Genomic DNA, 27,544 nt, shown 5'->3' with positions numbered 1-27,544 from the left:
TCGCACTGAAGAAGCATTGTGCAAACTACCAAAATATCATATGTTCCCAAGAGCATTTAAGCCCTTATTCTACTCAATGGAATCACATTCCAGTTCTGGCACATTCTTGTACGACAGCAGCTCGATTACCTATTGATTTGAAAATAGAGCATGACTGAGCCCATTAGTACATTTTACAGGACATTTGTCTTTGAAATTATAATAAATTAGACTTGAATTATTCCCCTAAATACATTACTAACACAGTTTGTTTTCTGCAATGTGCTCCAGAGGCTGCATGTTACAGAATCCTGCCTTTAATTACCTTGGTTTCCTTGATACCAGGACAGAGCCTAGAGATGGCAGTCACGGCTGTATCCTCAGGCACTACGCCATAGCCATCCTGGTCCACCAGGGCGAACTCGGCAGCCAGCCAGTCACGGCGCATCCGGCTGCCGGGGCTGCCTTCATCCCCCTCGCAGCACGGTGCTGGGTGGGACACCAGGTAGCGTAAGCCTGTCACCCAGATGTTGGCTACATCGGGGGAAAGGGCAACCAGGTCCAGGGACTGGTAGCCGTCACCATATATGATGGAGAAGGCAGCCTCTTCAGGAAGCTGCTCAGCGGGTCCATGGTGCCGGAAAGTGTCAGTACTCTTGCCCGTGCGCACCTCGCGGATGGCACTGATGTCCAGGCGAGCACGGTCGCCATCCTTCTTGGAGGGTTCCCAGCGTAAGCAGGCCATCTCCGTGTCCAAAGTGTAGAAACGGCAGTATATGCGGGAGTTGGGGCGCACCTTCTTCAGCTCGCAGCCACACTGCATGAAGGCCAGGCAGTCCGCTGCACTGCTCACCTTCTTTTCTGAAGGCATGCTGCTGAAGGACACCGTCTTCTTCCGTCCACCGCTGGTTTTCTGTGCCATGGGGTCCTGTGGGGAGAAGACGTGGAAAAGGGAGGGAAAAGGATGGGTGGACAGACAGGAAGACAAATGGCAACGTACTAATTAATTGGCACGCGCAATGGACTAGAACATGTCTCCACTGGAGCCAGACAGAGCCTGAACACAGTACAGTTTAAAGGTTTACTCTGCAAAATGTAACACTTGAAAGTAAGAGCTACTCAAAGTATACCCTTCTGCCCCTTCTCACTTATTGTACTGTCCTTAATTTACTAAAAAAACAGTTATTCTGTATCTCTGCTGTCCTGATTGACACAGGATGGAAGAATGGCATTTGATTATACTCTAGTGAAATGTCATGTCTCCCTAAGGTTCATTCATGCAGTAGGTGCTACAGTACATCATACAAAGGTTGGCCATGAGTTTGTTAAATCTGCCCTCAAAAAAGCACATAATTCATGCACTCAGCATTATTCTCCAAAATCAGCCTGTAACTAATAAATGGTGTGTTCCTAGAGCATAACCAATGCATATGGATAACGACTCTCCTCAACACTATACCTATAACATTGGCTCCCTTAAGCAATATAAGGAACATCCAATGATAGATTTAGCTGCTCATCTCCTGTTGTTTATGTCTGCACGGTTTACATAGCAACATGAGTTTACATACTTGTGCCTTTTAGAAAAAATCAAGCAAAATAAAAGCAAGAGATTTGTAATCATAAGTCCTCGGTGTCATCAGTAAAAAGCATATGTAACAACATGCCAGCAACATGTACGTAGAACACATGTAAAACTGGCTAAAATAGTGATTAATGTAGTCCTTTATGACATATTAGAATGTATTTTTTTCAATGAAATGATTTACATGTTCCATAAGTGCCTCATTCAGTAGTCATAAATTGTGGTTTTATCAAAGGAAATGCACAACACACCCCAGTTTGTTTAAAAAGAAGAAAAAAAAAACAAATGTGATGGATGGGCACCTGGCGGGCACTTGAGAACAGGAGGCCTAAATTAGGAGATATGAGTGACAAACTTGCCTACACTGGGCTTGCTCCCAAGGGCAGGTTTGTAGCAGGAACCGAAATCTGCCTTCTGGGACAAATCCGAACATAGTCTAAGGGATCCTCTGAGAGAAGGTAGCATAGAAAATATCAAAGGACATATGCTGGGATTTTATTATAGCATTCTATGTTAGTGGCAATTATTACTAAAATGCAGCTAGCAACAAAATAAAAGTATTAGTACTATTTGAAATCACAACCCGATACGTTTAATTTATCTACTTTGTCAGCGGAACTGTCATGTCTGGATACTTATGCATATCAATGTTATTCAATCCCATGTTATAAAATGTGCCTAAATCCAGTGTCGATGACTCTGCTTGCCCACAAAAGAAGCTACCTGCACCACTGTGACAAAGACTGAGTGCTCCAGCACAGTTCCAGAATTTGAGAGTATTAAGTGAAAGGAAGAGACATTTTTCATTGAAAAGTCAACTTATTTTATCCTCAAAACATCATGCCCAGGGGCAAAAGGCTGCACAAACGATTTAGTATAGAAGTGGCGTAACTCAGCATGACCAAAGCTGGGGTAATCAATAATGCAGACCGCCTGCTGGAACCGGACCCCGGATGCATTCTGCTGCTGAGTACCAAGCATTTGTGAGAAGCCAGCTCACTGACAAACCCTGCTTCCTAGAGTTTCTCACTGTATCCAGAAGAAGTGGAGAAGAAAAGTAATTAGGAGTCTGTCTTTGAAAGCCCAGCCAAACTCCGCCCAACTGAGCGAAACCACACCCAGCCTGGCCAAACCCCACCCAGCCCAGCCCAGCCCCACAAAACTTCTGAAAAATTTTTTTTCAGTTCGAGACTGACTTGGACAAACAGGCAGCCAGAATCAGGGAAAGCAAGTCAGGGAGAGTTTGGATGAAAATAACCAGAGAGGAAAATAAGATAAAGTCTCAAGAAAGGTTGTCAGAGAATATTAGCAGCCAGTGTCTGGTGCTGAGGTTGGCAGAGGTTCGAATCCACATTTGTATGTTCTCCCTGTCTCTGTATGGGTTTTTTCCAGGTGTTCCAGTCTCCTTCTGCAGTTGAAAGACATGCAGTTCAGGCGGCTCGGTCTTGCTAAGGCGCTCTTAGTGTGTGAATGAGTAAGTGAGTATGTGCGTGACCACTCTGCGATGGACTGATATCCTGTCCTGGATCCTGTCCCTCTGGCTTGCCCCCAGTGTTTCTGGCATGGGCTCCAAACCTTTATAACCCTGATCAGGATATGTGGTTAATAAGCATTGTGATTAATAAACATTTTTTATGTCCATTTAATAAAAAAGTTTAAAAAAAGTTCTGAAAGGATCTGTAAAGCAGTTAAATGAGGCAGAGATTAGGAGTTGAATTTGGAAGCAGGACCCAATGTTCTAAGAAGGTGTTGTGCTATCAAACAAGGAGTTTCAAGACATTGCAAGCAGATAAATAATTCTGTTAAAGCAATTCAAGGAGCATACAGTAGATTGCTTTTTTGTGAAAGAGTTCAGCATGGGAAGTTATGATTAAAGCAATTTACTGAAATTATAATGTCCCAGAACATGTTTGTTATCCCTTTGTGGTATTAAAGCACAAACGATTACAGCCACATGCATAATTAGAAGAAAAAAAAAGAAAAAAGGCTTAAAATTGGATCAGTGGATCTTTTCTGCATTTGAAATTGGTCTTAAGTCACATTAATTCAAGTGTGCTTTAGGGATATGATTTTACTTACTTGATAAAACCAGTAAAGTGCACTTCAGTATGTTTCAATGCAAGGGTGGTAATAATGCCTATTACACTCATCCCCAATATTCAATCATCCAGTATCTGTTTTTTTTCCATATATCCAGTCAGCTATTATTAATATGAGTCATTTATCAAATCACACTGTCATTTATCCAGTCTCTTGGATCCAGCCCGGGGCGCAATATTTAGTTTGGCGAGACAATGTGAGGCCACATTTGAAAGCTGGGTCATGCGGCAGTGTGAGAAACACTGTGAGACTCACGGCACTGTGGCAACTGCACACCCAGGTGCTCAGATGTGTGGTGACATTCTGTAGTCTGGCTTGTGTATCCACCTATTATGTTTGCAACCTCTTTTGCATTATTGTGAGTTCACAATATTGTAAGTATTCATTTATTATAGCACTGTGTTTCCGAAATAAGAAGAATAAAGTTCTAGTGTTAGCTATGGTGGAAAAAGCATTCCCTTTTCGAGTGGGTCAAAGTTTGGGAAAATTATGGAAGTGTTACAGCTTACAGAATGTGTAAAAGACAAAGATATTTCCGTTAGGTTTGTCTGCATCAGGTTTGTCTAAAACTACAGGGCAAATTGTTGAACCTATGAGCGACAAATAAAAGCAAGAAGTGAAAATATCACCCTCTCCTAACAGTCTCCTCCACTACATGCCTCCTTCCCCTCTGCCTAACGTCACCACCAAGCCAGCTGTACAAGTCAGTTCTGACTTTGGTTGTGCACTCCTGAGTACACCTCCCTTTAATTCCCCAGGGTCAAAATTTGGATTGCCCAAACATGATCCACAAGTTGTGTGCTGTATGATGCTCTGTATTAATATCAGCCTGTTAGCACATGGTCTACAACGCTCTACCAGACCACCATGATAATCTGGGCATATTGAGCACCTGTGAAGCTGGGGAGAGTGGAGCACACAATTTAACTAAGAAAGATTTAAGCATTAGGCTGCCTGCCACTATTCGAAAACATCAAGAATATATATTTACATGTATTTACGAACACTTTTCTCCAAAGCGATGTGCAGCTCAGATAAAACAAAACTTCAGTTCAACAGCAGATGGGGAGACATAAATGCATACACCCGATTCTTGAAATACAGCTAGTGTCTGATTTCACCATTTAAACCAACATACATTGCATGGGTAACTGCAAACAGAATATATAGGAAGTACAAAGATATTAGTGATAAATGATATAATGTAAATTAAAGGAGTAGATTGGGGGTGTGATAAATAGTGTGAAAGATGTGTTTTGAGAACATTCTTGAATGTTGAGAGATTCAGCAGTTCTGAGAGAGAGGAAGATCAATACACCACATTGGAACCTGAACCGAGAACCTTTGAGCTTTTGATTTTGGACCTTTGTGCGTGAGACCACCATGCAGGCAGAGGTGTAGGAGTGTAGCAGGCTGGTTGGGGCGTAGCAAGCGATCCGGCCTTGTAGATATTGGACAGCATATCCGTTGCGGTTTTATAGACCAAAACCAGATTCTTCAATTTGATTCAGGCAGCTACAGGAAGTCAGTGGAAAGAGATAAGGAAGGGGGATTCATGGGAACTCTTCGGCAGGTCAAGCACAGCTCATGCAGCGCCATTCTGCATCAGCTGAAGAGGTTTAATGGCAGAGTCTGCAAGACCAGGCCAGAGAAAGTTTCAGCAGTCCAGCTGGATGTCACCATGGCCCGGCCGAGACCGGAAGCTGCGTAGAGTTTGTCGTGATCAGGGCGGATCCTGTCGATAGTATGCAGAATGTATCTGCAGGACTGGGTTATGGCATCAGTGTGATGAAAGAAGCAGAGTTGTAAGTTGATTGTTACCTAACCAATGAAGTAGGTGAAATGAGCAAGTTGTCCATTTGTAATGATGTTGCCGAGCAAGAGAATTCTATGTTCTTCTTACTTTTTGTATTTCTTTTTTTTTTTTTTACTTTAGGGCTCATTAATATCATAGATGATAGGGAGTAATACGATCTTGGAGGTACTTGCCAGCAGGCATGTGAATGTGACAACTGACATGCGCCTGAGAAATCACTCCCCGCAGAGGCTCGGTGGCTCCTTGCCTCGTGTTGCGCTTTGCGGCTTTAGAGTACACCTTACATTTGCTTGTAGGTCAGAATTCTGATGATATGAGCCTTCGTTATATGAAGGAAGTCTGTTCAAATATAAGGGAGTCCTCCTATTTCTTTTCAAAGAGAGACCAGGCATTAAAATCTGTCCCAGTGTATTACTGTACCTCTGTTTCTGACTTCCATAGCTTTATAAATGAGCCGCCATAAGCTTCTGAACGGGTCACTGACTTACTCCTGTGAACCCAAAAAAAAAAAAAAAAACAGAGATTGCCCTGCTGCTGTGACCGTACATCCTTCCCCTGACAGATGGCCATGGCTGCCCCCGATTCCACTTTGACAAGTGATCAACATTGAACTTGAGGAATGACCCAGCTGCACGCCTCCAATGACAAACCTGGATCTAATTCGAAGCCTAAATCATTGTACAGCGCAGCAGCACCGGTCAGATGCTTTGCATTGTGTCAAATAGGATTTTTTTTTTTTGCTATTCCAGCTGCCATCCAGTTTCTAAGGTTCTGTGGAAAGATGTCTTCCATGAAAAGACTAATATCCACTTAGAGTCATAGTGGAAACCCAAAGGGGAAAGTGTTTTACACTTTAAAGTTCACAGTGCAGTTTCTATCCTACCGCCTCTGTGCCATTACCCACCCAGCCATGAGAGACATGAAAAGATCCTCAGGGTACAAATATGGATTGTGATGGAAAAAGGAGTGCAAGGAAATGAAAGCAGGACCTTTGACAAATATTATAACCAATGCAATTGAAGTTGGAAAGATTTCACATGAACTCTCTTGGACGATGCTCACTGTCAAGTTCATTTCACAATATTTCCAAAGAACGAGGAGACCTTTAATATCTCCACTATACAATGACCAAGCCCCTGTAAACACCGATTTCGTTGACAGGCAGGACTTCCATCTCGCGTTTCTTCATATCACTGGCTTAGAGAGCAACTAGAGCAGCTCACTTCACTGCTTGATCCTCTCTTCTTTGCCAAAGCCATTTCTTTCGAAAAGGCCTGTTCTGTCTGGAAAGCTGTTTTACATCTGGGCTCTTTGGCCTGAGCTTTGCAGTGAGAGATGTTCAAACCATGTTGCACCCTACACAGCTGGGACATTTGGGGTATCCAAACCAGTGTAACCACACACACCCTGTCCAGCCACAGGCGTTCCAGTACTCAAAGGGTTGTGTGTGACACCCAGTCCCAGGCCGCCTGCACTGGAATCAGTCCACTGCTTCTGTTGCAGTTTCCCTCTGACAAACTGCTTTACCCTGGATACACACTTTACAACTCCTGTCACTTTCAGCAGAATTATAATATACTTAAGCCACTGACCCAGAATCACATATTTACAAATGACTTTGACTTTTTTATTTTAAATGATCCATCACTCCCACCCCTACCCTCCCACACATGTACAGAAAAAAGAGAAATATTATATACAGCTAGCAAAACACGAGTATGAAGACAATAAAAAAACAACTGTCACATGGAAATTCTTGCTACATTAATTTATGCTTTGGATTTCTCTGGAGTCTTAGTGCCTTGCTAGTGCCTAGTTAAGCAGTGTAATTGTTGTGCCTCTTAATAGAACTTGTTATTAAGATGTTTATATAATATGAAACCACACTTAACTTAGTGTGATTAAATTAATTGGGTGGTGGAAAGATTCTCTCTACAGTTTGTTGTGTCTAGAGGACAGATAAATCACCAGGCAGATAAAATTTCATTAATGCAATGTTGCAGCCTCAAAATTAAAGTTTATGCAGAGTACATGTTTCTCAAAATTCTTAATGTATAGGGTAATGTGACAAAAAAGAACTGAGATTATACACACACACACTTTCAGAACTGCTTGTCCCATACAGGGTCACGGGGAACCGGAGCCTACCCAGCAACGCAGGGTGTAAGGCCGGAGGGGGAGGGGACACACCCTAGACAGGACGCCAGTCCGTCGCAAGGCACCCCAAGCGGGACTCGAACCCCAGACCCACCGGAGAGCAGGACCCGGTCCAACCCACTGCGCCACCGCGCCCCTAACTGAGAGTATAATGATTTCTAATTAACTGGATTTTCTCTGCCCAATATGATAGGGGTTTAACTGCTGCTGGGGACCACAGTGAGAAGTTCAATCATTCAGAGCAGCTGTGCATGACTACTGTACCAAAAGCCAAAGTTTTCATACTAACTGAACCAAGCATAAGAGTCAACATGTGTATAACAACTGGAACACAAGAGAGTTGCTGCAGTGTGGAATCCAGAGAGAGCATAAATTCTAGGCCAGGACTGCACTGGAAGAAGAGGTTCATGGATCAGCTCAGAGTTACCTGGACACTATGAATTTTTATCGCAGCCCAAAGGCAGTAAGGGTAAGGCAGTAACAGGAGCACTGCCCTCTCTTCCCTTATTTCTTCCTTAACTGTGTAACTAAAGTTTGATATACCCTTTAGGGACAATTTAACAGCATAGCCTTCGCCTTCGCTCCACTTAAGGATCCACAAAGTCTTTGACCAGCGTTCCCCTGCTTGCCCTCAGTGCTGTCCAGGTTTGGACACTAACTGGTAGCTCTCACAGAGACTGCTGAAGCTGCACACTGCTGGCTGCACGTTGGGGGAACCTGAATAGAATCCAGATGGAAGAGATCCACAGCTCTGGCATGCAAATTAAAACAAAATGTAGAAAATTTGATTTTGTATAAAGAGTCCTGCTTGTGTGGCTTGCAAACTTGTGAGGCTACCTCCTGTAGGAGCCTCTCAAAGCTGGAAGTGACTCAGAGAACGTACTGCTAGCACTGGTAATAGACAACATCCCAAGATCACCATGGGTTCTTGTCGTCTTTTTTTACATTCTATTCCCCTAAATGAGCTCTGATTAATGTTGTAGACATGCCTGCAGGACAGCGTTCCAAAGTTGTCCCTCAAACTATAATTATTACTCTTCGCTAATTTGGTAGGTGGAGAGAAAATGATTCATATTTTTATTATACAACATCACTGATTACTACACGATGAAGCATTACTTGGAAAATGTATGTATTTTATGCATAAGGTAATGGGTTTAAGATAGAGGCACAATCTCACAGAAAAAAAATGTGTAGAAAATAAGGAAAAGCAAATCATGCAAATGAGACAGAGGTTGAAAATCACAGAAAATCACGGACAAACTCTGAGGTCATTAGGGCAAGTTCCAGGCCTTTTCAGAATGTTTCACCTTTCAGACAGATGCTGGGCCAAAAATAAAATTAACATGTGCTGTGCCCTCTCTGGGGGGGCACGGTGGCACGGTGGCACAGGGGGTTTGGCTGGGTTCTGCTCTCTGGTGGGTCTGGGGTTCGAGGCCTGCTTGAGGTGTCTTGCAACAGACTAGTGCCCCATCCTGGGTGTGTCCCCTCCTCCACCTGTGTTTCCGGGTTTGGCTCCAGTTTGCCGCAACCCAGCTTGGGACAAGCTGTTTCGGTGTGTGTGTGTGTGTGTGTGTGTGTGTGTGTGTGTGTGTCTGTCCTGTAAGGATAATGAAGGGGAAGTGCATGAACAACTCGAGCAGCAGCTTCCTGGGTGATGTAGGGAGGCCTTTGGCTGGGCTGGAGGGTTCACTAATAAGAAGGCAAAGTCATGTAGGCAGAGAGGTAGCAATTGTGTCTTATCCCCTTCCTCAAGCCCATGGTTTCTTGAAAGCAGCACTCTTATGTACCAAAGCAAGTTGTGCACTATATCTCTTATCTTTTGGAATTTTAAGACATCCAGTCAGCAGTCTTGAGGAGAGCACAGACCATGGACCGGCCTTCTGCTCAATCACTGTGCATCCAGCATCTGTGTGAGGGAGTGAAGAAGGACCAGCAACATGAATGGAAAACAGGGTACAGGGGTGGGCGCATTGGCAGTATTACTGCCAGATGGTCATGGGTGGCAGGGACTTAGTAGATCACAGTGGGATATGGGGGTGGGTGCTAAGGACTCCCCCCTTCTGTCCAGGACTTAGAGCAGGCTGCTGCAGGGCACTGAACTGATGATTTTCCACTGGCAGTATAAGTATCAGCTGCTGCACCCCTGAGAAAGCTCCTGAACCCCAGTAACTTCAGCACCTATTATCATTAAGACCAACTATTATTATTATGATTATTAGTAGAAGTATTTTTTTCATTTAGCTGACACCTTTTTTCAAAGGATCTTACAAGGTTAGGTTTGTACACTAAGACCCCCATGTATGAAGCTACATTCCTCCTGGAACAATTCAGGGAAATACTTCCATCATAGGTAGTGCATTACTTGAAGCTACATTACACACACACACACACACACCCACTGAAGCTGCTTGTCCTGAGCAGGGTCACAGCAAACCAGAGCCTAACCCGGCAACACAGGGTGCAAGGCTGGAGGGGGAGGGGACACACCCGGGACAGGAGACCAGTTCGTCACAAGGCACCCCAAGCGGGACTCGAACCCTAGACCCACCAGAGAGCAGGACCCGGCCAAACCCGCTGCGCCACCATGCCCCCCGAGCTACATTACATTAAAACCAATTTACAATTACAGAAAATAAAAAGATATCTATTCAATGCTAATTGCGGATCAGTTCATACCATAAACATTCAACACATTGTTACTGATCACCAACACCAATAAGCATCAAACATGAGCTGTAAAGATTGTGGAAGAAAGTAAAAATTAAATGGTCTCACTCTCTCATTCCTGTTCTGTTTTGGTTTATATTCTGACACATCAATGTACTATAGAAACGCAGGTCATGTTTACCCCAGAAAAGACAGCATTTTGAGGAAACAGATTGTAAAAGAATGCTGACTGTACAGAACGCTGCTGTAAGGTATAAATGTTCATGCCTGTAAGGTATACATGCTCATGATCATGCTCGGATCAATCCTTTACAGAGCCACTCCTGCAATGTAATGTAAATATTTCTATAAATCTCAAAAAAAAAAAAAAAACACATACATTAAATGCATTAATATGAGAAACAATGCCCTGTGGCAGACACACTCATTCCATCTTGTTCAAAATTAATGTCTTAAAGCAAAAACCTCTATAAATGAGAAAATCTTTGGTTGAAATCTGCCTCCACCAGACCTTAAAAACTTTACAACGTGATGCACATCTAAATAGCTAACCCCCCCGACTCAGAATGAATATTACTTTCAGTGGGGCATCAATCAAACATGTACAAAACATTTATTACATTTAGATGAATTCATGTATCAGACACTTTCCCCAAAGCAACGTACATCTCATAGAAAATACAATGTGTTCATTACATCAACAGGAAGAGAGACACAGATGCAGACGTGTGATTCTTAAGTAAAGTTAGTTAGTGTCTTTCCACCATATGGACCAATGTTCAAGTGTATCAATGGACCAATACACTTGATTACTCTTAAAAATAGATGGATAGGCAGATAGATAAACAAATAAATCCAGAGAAATAAAGAATACCAGTATGTGTAGAAGAATTCCAGTAAGTGAAAGGATATGACTGGGGTGAAAATTATCGGCCGTGCACAAGTTCCTGGGGTCATACACCGCCCCCCCACCCAACCCCCAGTGCACAGCCAGAGGAGCTGAAGAAAGACCTAGAAATGGCCTTGGTGGGGGCAAGGCACTTTGTTTACCCCCTTAAAAAGGGCCTTACATAATGTAAGCTGCTTATATAATGTATGGGAGATAGTGCAAATCCCACCCCATGTCTCCCCTCTGAGAGATGACCTACAATAATAACACCAACAAGCAAACGTTACTAGACCTGCTCACACACACACACATGCACACGCACACACACACAAGCCTAAGGCTCCTAATATTCTTAAAATAGCACTGAAGGAACAAATTTCTCTTCTTATTTTAATCACATATGTAATATTAGACAGCTCACGTAACACGATTACCTTGATGATACAATAGTCTACATTTTATTTTTTATTTTAGTGAATAAATACATCTGGGCTTCTGTAACACAGGGATATTAAGTTCAGTTCAAATGATGTAATTCGAGAGGCAAATGACAGACTGTTTCAAACAGCAAACCTGTACACTCAAACACAACCTGTGGCAAAAAAAAAAAAAAAATGCTAGTTATCAGTCTACCTGAAATATGTTTAATAGGGAAAACTGACAAAGTATGTGTGAACCGCTGAGTCTGATGCAAACAGAAGTAAAGCACATATAAAGAAAAGAGTTCTAGACACAGGAATCTCCTTACTTGGACACAGAGCTATGAGCCTTATAGACTTCCTAGAGGTGCATTAGTAAATCTCAGTGGACTTTATAGCGGAGACCCGGGTTCGAAGCTGTGTCAGAGAAGCCTTGTATGGGAAGGCCCAGGGAACACAGACTACTCCAGGTCACTAAAAGCAGCATGAAATCCTGCAAGTAGCACTGTCCTGCAAATACATACGTGAATTTGCCCAATAAAGTTTACAGGCTGTATGGCAAAGAGGAGCTGGTGGTTGACAGCACACACAGGAGGAACTGTATATTTGTACTTGCTCCCCTTTGGCTTGTCCTGCTTTATTCCACCCAAAATTTTGTCCAGGGCTTTAAAAAGAAAACATACACAGACGCTCACAGACACATCCCCCATGATGCTCCATCCCCAGTTTGGGAACTGGCCGGATATGGAGCTGCGTTTGTGTGAACTGGAAGATGAACACGCAAAGAGTAACGTGGGAAAACATCTCAGCGAGATACATAGTTTACATTCCCACACAAAGCAGCCCACCCATCTCACAAAGCCCACCACATGCATAAGACTGCTTACACCAGCCAATGCTGAATAGCACCGCCCTGATCACAGAACATCTCACCGACCACACACCTCAACATGCAGCAGACAGCGAATCCCACACACTGCATGTGACATGTACCAACTATTCATCTTGCCATGCAGCATATACCAGACATAAAATATTCCAATTATCACATAGAAGACATCATAGCTGAAATCATAGCTGATGCCACACGGTACACAATGAGCACCCGTGCGGGTCACGTCGGCAATGAGCCGAGCAGGATAGACAATACTTCCCTTTTACCAGCATCGGGGTCCAGCCACTCCTAGGGTATCCTAAACTCCTCTCAGGGCCCATTCTTATGAGTTACACAGATCACCTTAACTGCTCTTCTTAATCTGGAAGAGCAGTGACTGTACTGCCAAGGAACAATGAGCGCCGTACCCTGTGAAGGAGTGCGAGTCCCACTACCCTGCAGAGGAACAAAACATTTCTGGGAGATGTAGCCATGATCCTGTTCTTTGAGCCGTTAGTCAAAGTTTGTGAAGTTAGAGCCAAAGGGGTAATTTCAAGCTTGTCCAAGGATTCTGCTTCCTTGCCACAGATCTGCACGTTATTGGTCGGTACTGGAGCTGCTCCACCAGCCTATTCGTCTTATGAACCCCCCGTCAGTCACTGGTGAACAGGACCCACAGAACTTAAACTCCCCCACCTGGAGCAGCTGCTCCTTCTGAAGTGAAGAAAACTACCCTCCTTATCCCTGGTGAGAACCATCACCTCGAGTCTGCAGGTGATGATCCTCATCCGGACCGCATCACACCACTGAGCTGTGAACTTCTCTAGTGCTGCTGAAGAACACGCTGCAAACAGCAAAAATATGGTGTTCCCAACCTGGGTACCCACCAAATCCTGGTTGTAAGTTTATATTCTGCCCATAGTTCTCTGCACTGTTAATGTGAGAGAGAAGGCACATGTTTCTGCTGTGTTTCTGAAGCATCGCAAGGAGAGACGTCCTCCCCCATTTGGTCCAGTGATGATTGTGTCTTTTTCACTTTCTCCTCTTCCTCTCTCCTTGTCCACCACCCTCTCCACAGGCTCAGTGTCCCTTCTCAGCCAGTGAACAGCACACACTGCGCAGTAATGAGAACATGCGGCGATGCTGGCAGGAAACATGCTTTCATCTGTGTCGAGCAAAAAGCTGGATAATTGTTACCATGGTAATAACTGCCACTGCAGAGTCTGCACAGACGTCGGGTTTGTCTTTCTAGGCATCGCTGGTAAGTTTGCAGAACATAAAGGTCTGTGTGTCCATCTGTAGCTGGAGCAAATTCCTCGTCCACAGCGACACTGCTGGTTCACGCACTCCTTCGGTTCTTTAGTGTTTCGCAAGCACATTCTTCGTACAGATGCTTTGTCAATGACGTGTGTACACAAAACACACCAAGTGGGTGCTTTTAACACACTCCTTAGTGTCTGCCTGTAAACACACACACACTTTCCGAACCGCTTATCCCATATGGGGTCGCAGGGAACCAGAGCCTACCCAGCAACACAGGGCGTAAGGCCAGAGGGGACACACCCAGGACAGGACACCAGTCCATTACAAGGCACCCCAAGCAGGACTCAAACCCCAGACCCCCTGAAGAGGGGGACCCAGTCCAACCCACTGTGCCACCGCACCCCCTGCCTGTAAACACACACACACACTTTCCGAACCGCTTATCCCATATGGGGTCGCAGGGAACTGGAGCCTAACCCGGCAACACAGCGTGTAAGGCCAGGGGACACACTCAGGACGGGACACACCCAGGACAGGACACCAGTCCATCGCAAGGCACCCCAAGCAGGACTCGAACCCCAGACCCACTGGAGAACAGGACCCGGTCCAACTCACTGCACCACCTATTGCCTGTAAACATCCGTGGATAAATAGTAACACATGTCTCCCTTAAAGACACAAAGACATGTCAGGATGTATCACCTACAGTTACTATACACTATACACGAGCAATGAATAAATTCATTAAATGTTACTTGGAAACTGTTTAAGAATGTAGATACAAACCTTGTGTCTTTAATGATGGCGAAAATACCCTGCTTCTCTTAGGGGTCACAGTTGAGGAGACATGATGGGGACCACTGAGCATTGGGAGGAAGTGGCAGCATGGTTATTCAGCTCTATCTCTATCTCAGTTCAGAATGCAATGTGTGTACCGGTGCTGCACACTTAACTCATGTGTGTTACCCTGAACAGGTGTGATCTGGCAAGACGAGCAGCTTGCCGTAGTCTCTCACTATGTCTAGCCAGGTGTAGGAGCACCGCACGCCTCGCTGGAGGTGAAGACCTATGAGCTACGGGGTTTACAGAGAATTCAGAAAACTGAGCAACAGGGTGAGGTCTTTAGGATGCCTGACATCACGATAGTACTGGTGCGACCCCTTCTTACGTTGGCACAACCACAGTATTACTGCGATGCTGCCACCGCATTACATCGAGACACTGAGGGCTGTTGTGCTTTGGCAAGAAATCCAGATCTGCTCTTGCTGTTAAAGGGTGAAATAAAGACCAAGCGAGAATAGCAAGTTATACCTGGAATGCCACTTACTGCCAATTCTATGCTGTATATATACATGAAGCACACACAGCTATACTCGTTCTCTCTCTCTCTCTCTCTCTCTCTCTCTCTCTCTCTAGCTCTCCAGAAGCCCACACTGATTTTGCATAAGTGGCTCCCAACCCACTCAGGAACACAGGCCACCCTAGGAGTCTAGACAGGCTGGCCAGACACAGTCAGACCAAGAGAAAGAGCGAAAAAGGGTGAATATAAACTGAATTTCCAGAGTCAACTTTGCACTGAGAAGAGAAATTTTGCAACACCATGTCTGAAATGGCACACAAGTACAGGATCGCTGGAACGGAAACCTCCAGCGAACGCTGAGCATTCTTCCGACATTTTCGCTCACATCTAGTATACAGGAACACAGTATACATGTGCGGCACACAGTTTCGACGCAATGAAAAAGTGATTCTTACACATTCGCATTCAGATACCCTAATTGCAAAAATTATTTTTTGCCATCTTTTAATCACGTGAAGATTTCATGGTATATGCACTGTTAGTGAAGACGAAGGCACAGCAGATATAGTCGTGGTTAGAGAAGCCCCTTCATCTAGACTCATAAGTTCAATTTCCAGTGCCTGCTGTAGTAACCCTGGGCAAGGTACTCACTGAATTGATATTGTAAAAAAAAGAAATAAAATTACCCTGCTGTATAAATGGATGAATCATTGCAAGGAGTTTAACATTGTAAGCCTCTTTGGAGAAAAGCATCAGCTAGATGAATAAAAGTAAAAGGAGGATGAAGCTGCGGTTGTTGTTGGGACTGAAAATTACTGAAGTTGAACGTTTCTTTTAAACGCGTAAAGCCATGGAGTGCAGTATGTCTACCAATGTGTCTACTAATATTAATATGTCACTGAAGACACTTGTTTACATTTGAATTTATTTCACCCCGACTTGGGTGCCATGAGAAACAAACAGAAAGAGTCCATCAGAAAATTTCTGCCACGGAGAAAACATATCGCAGGAGATCCTCACCAGCCAGGCTAACAGAATATTGCTGGAATATCATTGAAGCATCCCAGAATTACAAACAAAGGACTTCTAGGAAGGGTTTTAAAAAATGTAATACTAAGTATATGTAGCAAATGTAATACTGAGCACAACAGAGCATTTTAACGTTATATTAATATTCAGCATGTTTGAATAATAAACGGACGTGTTCATAGATAGTAGTAAATACTGCGGAACATATTTTCTGCAATTTTCTTGGTAAAAATTTAAATGTAGGTGATACAAAATTTGGGATCTAATTTTTTTTTTTTTTTTTTTTAATTTAGGGCACCTGGTCTTGTAAAAATCACGTATTTTACTTTGCAGCAGAATAAAACATTTAAATTTGTTGATCAGTGTGTTTTAAGAAAGAGCTGAACAAAATGTGTGGATTTAGAAAACAAGAATGTGAACGAGCGGAGAGAGAGAGAGAGACATTGAAGGGATGAAACAGGGAGGGCGGCTCACAAGCATCAAGGCAAGATGGACAGACAATGAGAGACAGAGATGAAGAGGCAGATTAGGAGGCTGGCAGACTATTTGCTGGATAAATCTGGCTGCCCTGCAGTTAGGTATGATGGAAATGTTTACGGTATGTGCAGGAACACGAAAGGACGGAGAGGACCAGGAGGCAGAGGACGCGCAATAACGCCAGCCGAGTTTCCAACGAGTCACTCTCTGAAAATACGGGTTTTGGGGGGGGGGGAAGGAATGAACGTGTTCACGTAACATTCTCATGGCATTTCTGTAGCGCTGCAGAAATTCTCGCACGGTCTTGCAAAGCATGGCAGGTATGTTTGGGAGAAATCAAGTGAAATCTTCTCGTTACCCTGTCCCACAGGGCCTTTCGAGTGCATTCAGCCAGGTGGTGAGGACAAACAGCTGTGTGTATGGAGGGCATGGAAGGGGGGGGGGGGGGAGCTCGGCACTCACTACGGAGGAGAGAATATCTATATGTTTGGCCGTGACATTTCGGATTAATGAACTCCTCACACCACACTCCAGCCAATGAAAGCAATCCGCTTAATAGCTTACTAAGGAGTCTCACCACGAAAAGGGTGGCCTTAATGAATTAATGAAGAGGTAGCAAGGCACTGCTCTGTTTGTCTCAAGGCAGAATTCTGCTCAAATAACCACCTTCTAGTGGGAGCACTGAGATGGCATTTTTCTCTAATTTTTCTGCAGTTTAGCAGCACTTTATAAAACCACTTATATTCTATTATTATTATTATTATTATTATGCTGTCATTTTTTCATTCTGCAAAGTGCCAAAGTGTGGAATGTAGCTATAACAACAGAGCACCTACAGCGTAGAGCTGGGTTTATATTATGGCAATGTGACACCTTCATTTGACTTCTTGGTCAACATGATCTCTCAATGTCTCAGCTTTCATGTCAGTAAACCTCTCACCCTCTCATCACACCATTGGGGTGGAACATGCACATATATTCGTAAATGCACAAAAATATACACGCGGATCAGTTCGGTCTCAAGTACCGCAGAGGATTTGGACCAATGTGCTGCAGATATTAACGAATGCAAATCAAGTCAAGCAAATCCAAAGCAACTGAAACATTTTGTTTATCAGACAAGTCGGTAAAGAATAGAAGTGCATGCGATATCCCGATCAACAGTGTTCATTCTTATGGTTCACAGCTGGCCTGATATACATATATATAAAAATTACTGTGTGTTTCATCCAAAAAATAATTGTTCATTACAGACATACATCAGAGTTACGTTGATTTTATCTTTCTTTCCCCATCCATACATTTTTCCAACAAATCATCCAGGTTAGAACCAAGAGGTTACGCAGGCACCCCTGTTGTATCAGCAGGTCCAGGCTGCCTCTCCTCAGGTGAACTCGGTCCTCTTCGAGTCCTTCTCCCACACTTATTACCAGTGGAATTACCACCAGCCAATTAGATTATGTTCTTAATGCTGCACAAAGTCATCAGTTGAAGGGAACCTAATCATATTAGTGTCCCGCTTGAGATGCTGGGGAAGAGTGTGAGAGTAGGGCGGGCGAAGGTACTCAGATGGAGCATCACTCCAAGTTGTGTTGTGAATGATACACCAGTGGGGAGAAGATGAATTGCACAGGAATGGTACGTATATGGGGTTGAGGTGTGTTCCTCTTGTACTCATTCCCCGATTTCTTAGCAGCCTCTCTGTGAGAGAACCCCGCTGAAGAGCCGTCCAGTCCGCACTGCGCTGATTATATCTTTTCATTCCTCCTCCTCTCCCTGTGTCTTTCTCTTTTCCCGCGTGACGGATCACACACTTCTCACCTACTGCCTCCTCCTGCCTCGTGAGCAATGACCACCGTAGCTTCATGCGGTGATCGCTCTCTGCATTCGACACGTACCTCAGTACATTCTGTCAAAGCACAACATAACTGTGTGTAGGTGTGAAGCGTTGTGAAGTGTGAAGTGCATGTATGTGCAATGAGAACATTTGGTCAAAAAGCCCGCGAACATCGGAATAAAAGTGAAAGCCACATACAGTATGTAGCTACTGGAAATGATCAGCCAGAATGCGCTCATAGCGGAAAAAAACACAAAGTACCAAATGTCTTCATTTCGCCCATAGACTGTTTCTTCCTTTATCAGCAGCACAAACTGAAAAATAAAAGGATTTACTAAACACATTAGAAATATATTTTCCTTACACTTAAAGAGAATGAGTGACAGATGTCTAGTAAATGAAAAAAACGGTAGCTGGTAGAACTGCTGCCTTTGTATCCAAAGGTCGCAGGTTTGAACCCAGCCTGCAACTGTAGTACTCTTGAACAAGGAATCTGACCTGAATCACTCCAGTAAAATTGCATAAATGGGTAAATAACTACAGCTTGTAGCTTAACGTTGCAGGTCATTGTGGAGAGAAGTGTCGGGTCACTGTGAATGAGAGTACAAGGTCCAACAAAGAGGTAAGGGAGCAGCATTTAGGGAGTCTGTAAGCAGCACTGCAAATACATTCACTAGGAGTTGAATGTATATCAGTCTCACCATAAACTGTTGCAAAATACCATGTTTGATGGTATGACTGAAAATGCAGTGCAGTGTCTGTGTTTCCCCAACTCTCTCATATCACTTACTGCCCAAAATAGGACAGAAGAGCCTTTCAGCTGGCTCTACCTGAGAAACACACACACACACACATTTTCAGAACCGCTTGTCCCATACGGGGTCGCGGGGAACCGGAGCCTACCCGGCAACACAGGGCGTAAGGCCAGAGGGGGAGGGGGACACACCCAGGACGGGACGCCAGTCCGCCACAAGGCACCCCAAGCGGGACTCGAACCCCAGACCCACCGGAGAGCAGGACTGTGGTCCAACCCACTGCACCACCGCGCCCCCTGACACCTGAGAAACATTAAACTCATTTCTACATTTTCTGAATAAAAACCATACTGTTAAAAAAGTGCTTAAGCTGGAAACACGATGGAAATCGCAAAAATAAAAATTAGAGAGCATTCAACTCAGAACTGCCGATTCGCTCTCAACATTCTGCAAGGGTCTCAAATCATCACTTTCAGACTCATTTCTCCCCAGATCTCCAGTGAGGTTGGTAAACATTTATGTTTATATTTATTAGTTTAGCAGACATATACTATTTTATCTGCTTTTTTAAACTATTTTAAAATTAATATTTTTAAATTTGTGGGCGGTGTGGTGGCACAGTGGGTTGAACTGGGTCCTGCTCTCCAATGGGTCTGGGGTTTGAATCCCACTTGGGGTGCCTTGCGACAGACTGGCGTCCTGCCCTGGGTGTGTCCCCTCCCCCTCCAGCCTAATGCCCTGTGTTGCCGGGTAAGGCTCCGGCTCCCCGCGACCTCATATGGGACAAGCGGTTTCAGATGGTGAGTGTGTGTGTGTGTGTGTGTGTGTGTGTGTATATTTTAAAATTTTTTATATGCAACTGCTCGTGTAAAGTATACTGGTCTATATGGTGGAATGTGACAAATTGACTGTACTTAAAAATCACGTGTCTGCATCCAAATCTTTCCTTTTGTCGGTGTAATGGACTTTGCATAATTCTCTGAGAAGTACATTGTTTTTGGGAGACACTAAATAAATAAATGCAAATCTAAGTTAGAGATTCAATAATATAAATGCACACATTTGGGAAAAGTTACAAAATTATATCCACGTGCTTGACGATGCCAGCAGGGACTGTTGGTTCAATTATGAGGATGTGGCGATGACATTGAGTGTTAGAGCAAACATCTTCATATGACCATCACCTTGGCCGCTTGACCTCATGAAAAAGCTCTTCCCATTCACTTCACACACTTGTCCCCCACACACCAATCCAACCTGTACTCCCCCGCCAGCCAAATGCACGTTGCCAAGCCAAGGACGAGGGATGGAGGGAATATAGTGAGGGAGAACGGCTTCTAATGAAGCACCGGCTCAAAGAGCAACTGAGCAAAGCAGCTCTTCATGCCATACAGCTTTTAATTGCTTTAATTAGGGCTTGTTTTGCACAAGTACAAACCTGGGGCTGTTTTGAATATCAGCATGTGTGGAGTATATAAATACTGGGTATAGTACTAGGATGGGTAAAGGTGGGGGGGGGGCTTCCATAATAAATGAGAAAGACAGGGAACTCCATGCTTAAACGTGTTTCAGTGTGTGTCTCAGCAGAATCGCAAGAGAATTCAAGAGGACAGAAAAGGAGCTGCTGCTGTCTTGGACAGAAATGAAACCACTATTACTAGTTACCACTATCATTGCGCAGCTCACACTGGTGTGTAACAATTGTACTAGTTACACACCTGCATGACGCAATTCAAATTAAATGATTTTCTCAACCACAAAACTGCACGGATGCTCCCGGAACTTGAAATGTTAACTTTCAGGTACTGATAGATGTCCTTAACCAATAAGGGACTTGCTGCTGCTCTGCTGTGCTCCAAAAATACACTGACTTGAAGGTTCAAGGGAAACAAATCAATGCTTAAATTTACCAGTGTGACAAGGAGTCAGAATTTATAAAGTCTGGGTGGTGTCCTATCTGACCCCTGTATGTCATCCACTGATTCACCTGTTGATCTCTCATCCTGGATGCCCAGCTCTGTGAATACGACAAGCTGACAGTGTGTGTGTGTGTGTGTGTGTGTGTGTGTGTGTGTGTGTGTGTGTGTTTACGTGTAAGCTGCTGCCCGTACATTTGCTCCTGAAAAACAGTGTGCCAGCCTTCATGTGCGGTAAACGTTACCAACCTACTCGTGTCAGTCTGCTGTCTTTCATGTCTCTTGTCTCCATCTGTTTGTTACAGTTTCCCTGTTTGTCTCTTAATTGCAGTCCTTCGTCCACTTTTGCATTCTTCACATTCGGCGAGGAAATACGGCACTGAAGCAACGCACCCAGTACACAGACGCAGAGCGAGGAAGAACCTGAGAAGGACGGATTAGTTCACGGGAGGTTCATGACAACTTGCTATTCTTGTGGGACGGTGTTATTATTGTAGTATGTCGTTGTGTGATCTTTTCAGCAGCTTCACGTCAGTTCACATAGCAACACGGGAATAAATGGTGACATGAAAGGAAAGAAAGAAAGAGAAGAGGGTGGGATGGCAGCCACGAAAAGCTGAGTTGCACCGTGGTCTCCATAGAGACCAGCAGTCAGTCTCTCTGTCGAGGTCAGGGGTGCTTGGGTCACAGCCATTCTCACTCTTGAAGATGGACAGGAAATGCCTGTCCACTTCTAACCATCAGCAAGGCAGAGCTTGGTAGGGAAAGATGAAAAAGAAGTAAGGAAGTAAGAAAGAATGGAAGATAAATCAGGACACATGATAGAGAATTAAAGCACAGGAGTCTGGTGTGAGAACTTTTGCATACTTGACATTTTCCTCTGAACCACAGAACTACTCACACACACACACACACACACACACACACACACACACACACACACACACCTGCTTGTCCCATTCAGGGTCGCAGGGAGCCAGAGCCTAACCCAGCAACACAGGGTGTAAGGCTGGAGGGAGGGGCAACACACCTAGGATGGGATGCCAGTCCGTTGCAAGGCACCCCAAGCAAGACTTGAGCCCCAAACCCACCGGAGAGCAGGACCCGGTTCAGCCCACTGCACCACCACACCACACCTCCCCCCCCCTCCCCCCACACAAAAATATAGAGAAACTGAAAGAGTTCTGAACAGACAAATGTGCTACAAAACCTCCTGACTGCTGTGCAGGTCTGATCGGCAGCGACAGGAAGCATTTGGTTGAAGTTTTTGTCAAAAAAGCAGGTTGCACTGGTTACTAAACATAAGAGATCATATTTGATATATATAAAATTTATTTATTAAGCTATTACAAATTGGATGAAAACCAGATCGCATTTCGGAGCCAATCGTGCAAAAATGCAGATAATTCCAAGGGGTTCACAAACTTTTTCCTGTGTAATGTGACCTGTGACCTTGTAGTGTGTGAGTAAGACGGGAGGCTTAACAACTGTATTTTAGGCTGCGAGACGGAGGCACAGGAAACGTACCGTGAGGCAGGGAGACAAGGCAGGAAATTACATAAGACTTCATCAGATTACACAGCTAAATGGGAGAGATTTCAGTCATATGTTTGCCCAGCCTCCACTCACACTGCTCTCCCATGATGGAAATCTCTCTTCTCCATTCTCTGAATGTCTTCGCTCCTCTTTTCACATAGGACCCCACGGCCAAAACGCATTCCCAGTCACGCACTCTATCAAAATCATTCATCTACAGATAACTCACACACACACACACACACACACACTTATAGTTACATTTATTTATTTAGCTGATGCTTTTCACCAAAGCAGCTTACAATGTTAAGCTACTTACAATTATTTACCCATTTATACACACACACACACATATAAAACCTTATGGAGAAGAGGTAAGGACTGGACTTAAATTATTGGCGAGTTTCACAAGTCAGGTCACGGATACAAAACGAATGCATCAAAAATTAAAAATACCACCTAGACAAATTATGTTAATAGTGAGGAAATGCAAAACTACACAGAATGTTTAACACACCAGGAATGAAGTCTGTCTTGTCCACAAGTACAATTAAAAAAATTGTGACAGGCAAAAAAAAAAAAAAAAAAAGGATCCAAGGATTACAGCTGGAAAGCTGCAGCATTCGGTGTCATCTTGGGGTCACCAAATGTCTGAGTCAACTATCAGAAGGTACCGAGTTAACATGTTTTGGAAGGGTTGCCAGAAGTAATCCCTTGCTGACAAGAAGGGGCAAATTGAAACAACTGAAAGGGGGGGAGCAGGGAACACAGTAGTTAGAGCTGCTACCTTGAACCGGAAGGACCTTGAACGACCCAGACTCAGTTTCCACCTTCTGCTGTAGCATCCTTGAGCAAAGTACTTACAATGAATCAACACAGTAAAAATGATCAAGCTGTATAAATGGGTAAAATCATTATAAGTTCACTTTTTTTGCCCAAAGTTTGGTTGCATGTCAGGGGTAAACAGATTGCCCTGGACTTCCAGTATCCAGGCTGACGTCGCCGCTCAGAACTGCGCTGACGTCATGTTCTCTTCTCTTGACTTTGCATTCCAGCCTGCTTACAGTGGCACCCTCTTCCTGCCCTGATTCCACACACTCCTCCTGGCTCCTTAACTCAAAGAGCTAAAAGTACGGCAGTTCTTACTTGCATACCAGCAAGAAAACGATATGTTTCACTGACTTTCTCAAGAGCGGCATCATTTACATTTATTCATTTAGCAGATGCTTTTTTCCAAAGTGACTTCCAATGAACTCTACGTAATTGTATCAGCCCACACACCTTATTCACCAAGGTGACTTATACTGCTAGAAACACTACTTACAATTGGTCACCCATCCATACATCAGTGGAACACACTCTCTCTGTCACTCACACACTATGGGTGAACCTGAACAGCATGTCTTTGGAGTGTGGGAGGAAACCCACATGGACACGGCGAGAGCATGCAAACTCCGCACAGACTGAGAGGGGATCGAACCTATGTCCTTTCGCACCACCCAGGCTTTGTGAGACAGAAGCGCTACTCGCTGTGCCACCAAAATTTAAATATGTATGTACATACAATATATATAGAAAGAGGGAAAGAGAGAGACACAGAAGGGCACTCAAATGGAAAGTGAGGGGAAAACCAAGTGAGAAAATAGTAAAACAAAACAGCGCAACACCAGCTAACCACAGTTACACACTGCCTGCTGTCTTCCTCCCGCAGTAGAGTCTTGTAGTGAAAGAAAAAAGTCGACATGAACTTGCTCTTTAGCCACGCCCCTCTCAGCCACAATCATGTGGGTCCTGTACCTGAGGAACTTGCGCGAACTAAACATTCCCTCAGCTAAACTACTTTCAGTTTCCCTCTCAGTGCCATGACTGTTGAAAAGAGAGCAGTTTTGGGGACCAGTGCTAGACATAGTGAGTGCATGGGGGTTGAGTCAAAAATGAAAAAAAAATGTGAAGGTGAAGCATTGCAAAGATGGATGCACTTACTTTCCAAATCTGGCAAAAATTAAATAATAAATAAAATGATGGTTTAAGTGTTGACCTGAGAATTGTCCCGGTGAAGATTACATATGGCTGTAACAATGTGAAGTTCTCGTAAGAGTGTGGAGAAAGTTCTAGTGTCACGCTACACAGATTTCTCACCACAGGTGGAGTTCATCACCTTGCGCTGAAGAGTCCGCATCACTGCACATGCAAATTTCCTCTTCTCAGTTTCACTTTGCATGTCACACTGCTGCAGTTTCACAACCAGTTAATATTTGGAATCACTTGGCCCCTATTGCCCCTCACTTTATCTCAAATTGTGCTTGATCCCTCTCCTTCTCACCTGCTCCTTCTCTTTAAGGGCACCTAACACCATCGCTCCATCTTGGCTGCACCATAGCTGCATCATGGCTCTACCTTGGCTCTCCCTTGGCTCCACCTTGCTCCTCTCAGAGAATTTGCAGTATCAAGTCATAACTGGCTGTAGTCCCAGGCACAAGATTGGAACAGGCAGGCAGTTCCGCTGGTACCCACAAAGACACTTTGATCGCATTGGCACACATGGGACGCACCTACCAGCAACCACGAACACCTTACTCACATAGCCAAGAGAGCAGGGGGATGTTTCCACACACAGGTCATACCTGCACGTGCCCACACATGCTCTGCCAGTCACGCACATTGTCAATTCGGCATCTGTAGACATGCTCCTGCAAACACACTCCCGCATGTCTAGTTGGTGCCACACTTGAAGAATTCTAAGTTCCTGAAGAAGGTCAGAGGAGCTAGAGTGGAGACGTCCGGATCATGGAACTTTTTATGAACTATAATGGAACTGATGAATCATACACAGACACAAACAGAAATACACAAACACACAGCCTCATGACTAGCATGCTGATTGAATCAAATCGTAGACCGAGCCCCCAGTGTACTGTGGTACCAGCAACAGCGTGACCCAGGGAACACTGGGGGACAGACAGCACCAGTCCTAAACCACATGGCCGCAGAACAACACGGCCACACTCATTCATACAGGAGCCACTTTGTCATTATTGCTGGCCTCCATCCAGACCCCCATTGTTATCAAATAATTGCCACTAGTAAGGCACGTCTGCACTGGGGGGGGTGATCAGGAGGACAGATACAGAAAGGAAAAAAAAAGAAAGTAGACAAACAATGTGGTTGCTCAGAGATGAGAGCACACAGTTATGAATTCACTACGGACAAATATGGATGTTAGGGTAAATTATGGGGTGAATATAAACCTAAAAGGTAGTAATTTTAAGTATAGTGTTTATACATTCAAGTGCCAGGTCACAGTGGTCTGGGGCCTATCCTGGAAGCATTGTGCATGGGGCAGGGCACACCCTGGATGGAAGGCCAGTGTATCGGAGAGTCTGCTCTATAACGTCAACAGGAAAAGAATCTTATGAAAATTAAATTTTATTGTGGCAGTTACTCACGGCTGTAACTTACCTTCCGTCAACGAAAAGAAAATTGTAAAACAGAAAATTGGACAAAAAAAAAAAAACTGCATGATGTAAAACATGTTTTCTTTTTGAAAAAAAAAAAAGATTTTTTGTCTAAAAATCTATATATTTTTTTTTTTGCTGAAGAAGCCATGAGCCACTATAAGTCAGTTATGACTCAGGCAGTTTGGTATTATCATTATTATTATTATTATTCACTTATTCATGTTTTTAAAAGCTTTTGTTAAGGTCTATATATGAGACTCATACAACTAAAAAAGCCTGCTAGTGGTTCAAAATTGTCTCCAAAACCAGATACAAAGAGCAACAGCATCACAACATTAAATTAAGCACAATGCGAATTTCCTCAGAATGCCCAGAACATTTTGTTTTTTGCACAGACACAAGGTGGCCGAACACTGCTGCAACTGAATCAGTATATAAACAGCTTCCACAGCATGTAAAATAGTTCTGAAATCGCAGATGATCACTACAAAGAATTTATTTCCTAACCTTTTCCAAGGCTGTCGTGAGAGTGCATTTAGTACAGAGACGAAGGAGCGCAGGCCATCATCGACTGACGACATATGTGACTTACGACGGCCATCCCATCAACCTTATAATGTAATTATTGAGTCCTGACGTTTACGTTCACTGTCCCTTCAGTTGTATGATAACATCGACTGGCCATCCTGCTGAGACTAACCATATTTCTTACTGACCCGGGCAAAGAGTGAAATTAGCAAAAAATACTACAAAAAGCCATATTACTGAAGGAAGAATTCACAGACACACACATTTTCTGAACCGCTTGTCCCATACGGTGTCGCGGGGAGCCGGAGCCTAACCCGGCAACTCAGGGCGCAAGGCTGGAGGGGGGAGGGGACACACCCAAGAGGGGACACACCCAGGACGGGACGCCAGTCCATCACAAGGCACCCCAAGCAGGACTCGAACCCCAGACCCACCAGAGAGCAGAACCTGGTCCAACCCACTGTGCCACCACACCCCTCTAAGGAAGAATTTGTGCATTTTAATTGTTTATATTTCATTATTGTGTATATTATAGAGTATGAGAAGATATGTGGACTATGACAAGATTGACTCACAGCAAGGTCACTGGAACAGAGCCCCATCATAAGTCAAGGAGCACCTGAACCCTAAAGTGCATCACGTAAGGGTTCAAAGGGGGCTCATCTGCACCCCAGTGTAATCCGTCTGATAAAACCCACCTGCAACAAACACCGTCAAAAATAGCACTAAGCAGCTGGGTAAGAGTAAAAAGAAACCTTTCAGGTTCCATCACAAAGGTAAGTGGAAAGCACAGCACACCAGTATCAGCAAGTCAATTGAATGTCCTTGTGTCACTGTAAAAATGTCACTACTGCAAATATATCTGCTGGTAAACAGACCTTACATGGTTATGTGAAAACAGCACTGCTCGAAAACCTAAGTGGCCCATCGGAAACGTGGGTCTGTGCAGGACAAGT

General features: G+C 44.1%; 1 protein-coding gene across 2 annotated transcripts in view; it reads right to left on the bottom strand.

Annotated features, from left to right (window-relative positions):
• Positions 1-27,544, bottom strand: part of plcl1 (phospholipase C like 1) — a 44,014-nt gene that overhangs the window by 13,480 nt on the left and 2,990 nt on the right. For both annotated transcript variants that reach the window (XM_018732386.2, XM_018732387.2), the window contains exon 2: positions 305-907. In XM_018732386.2, coding sequence (XP_018587902.1) covers positions 305-907 — 603 coding nt within the window. The remainder of the gene's footprint in view (positions 1-304; positions 908-27,544) is intronic.

This window comes from Scleropages formosus, chromosome 1 (genome assembly GCF_900964775.1).
Source record: "Scleropages formosus chromosome 1, fSclFor1.1, whole genome shotgun sequence".
Taxonomy (NCBI): Eukaryota; Metazoa; Chordata; class Actinopteri; order Osteoglossiformes; family Osteoglossidae; genus Scleropages; species Scleropages formosus.
The sequence above is the reverse complement of the archived record's forward strand: the minus strand, read 5'-3'. Positions and strand labels throughout refer to the sequence as shown.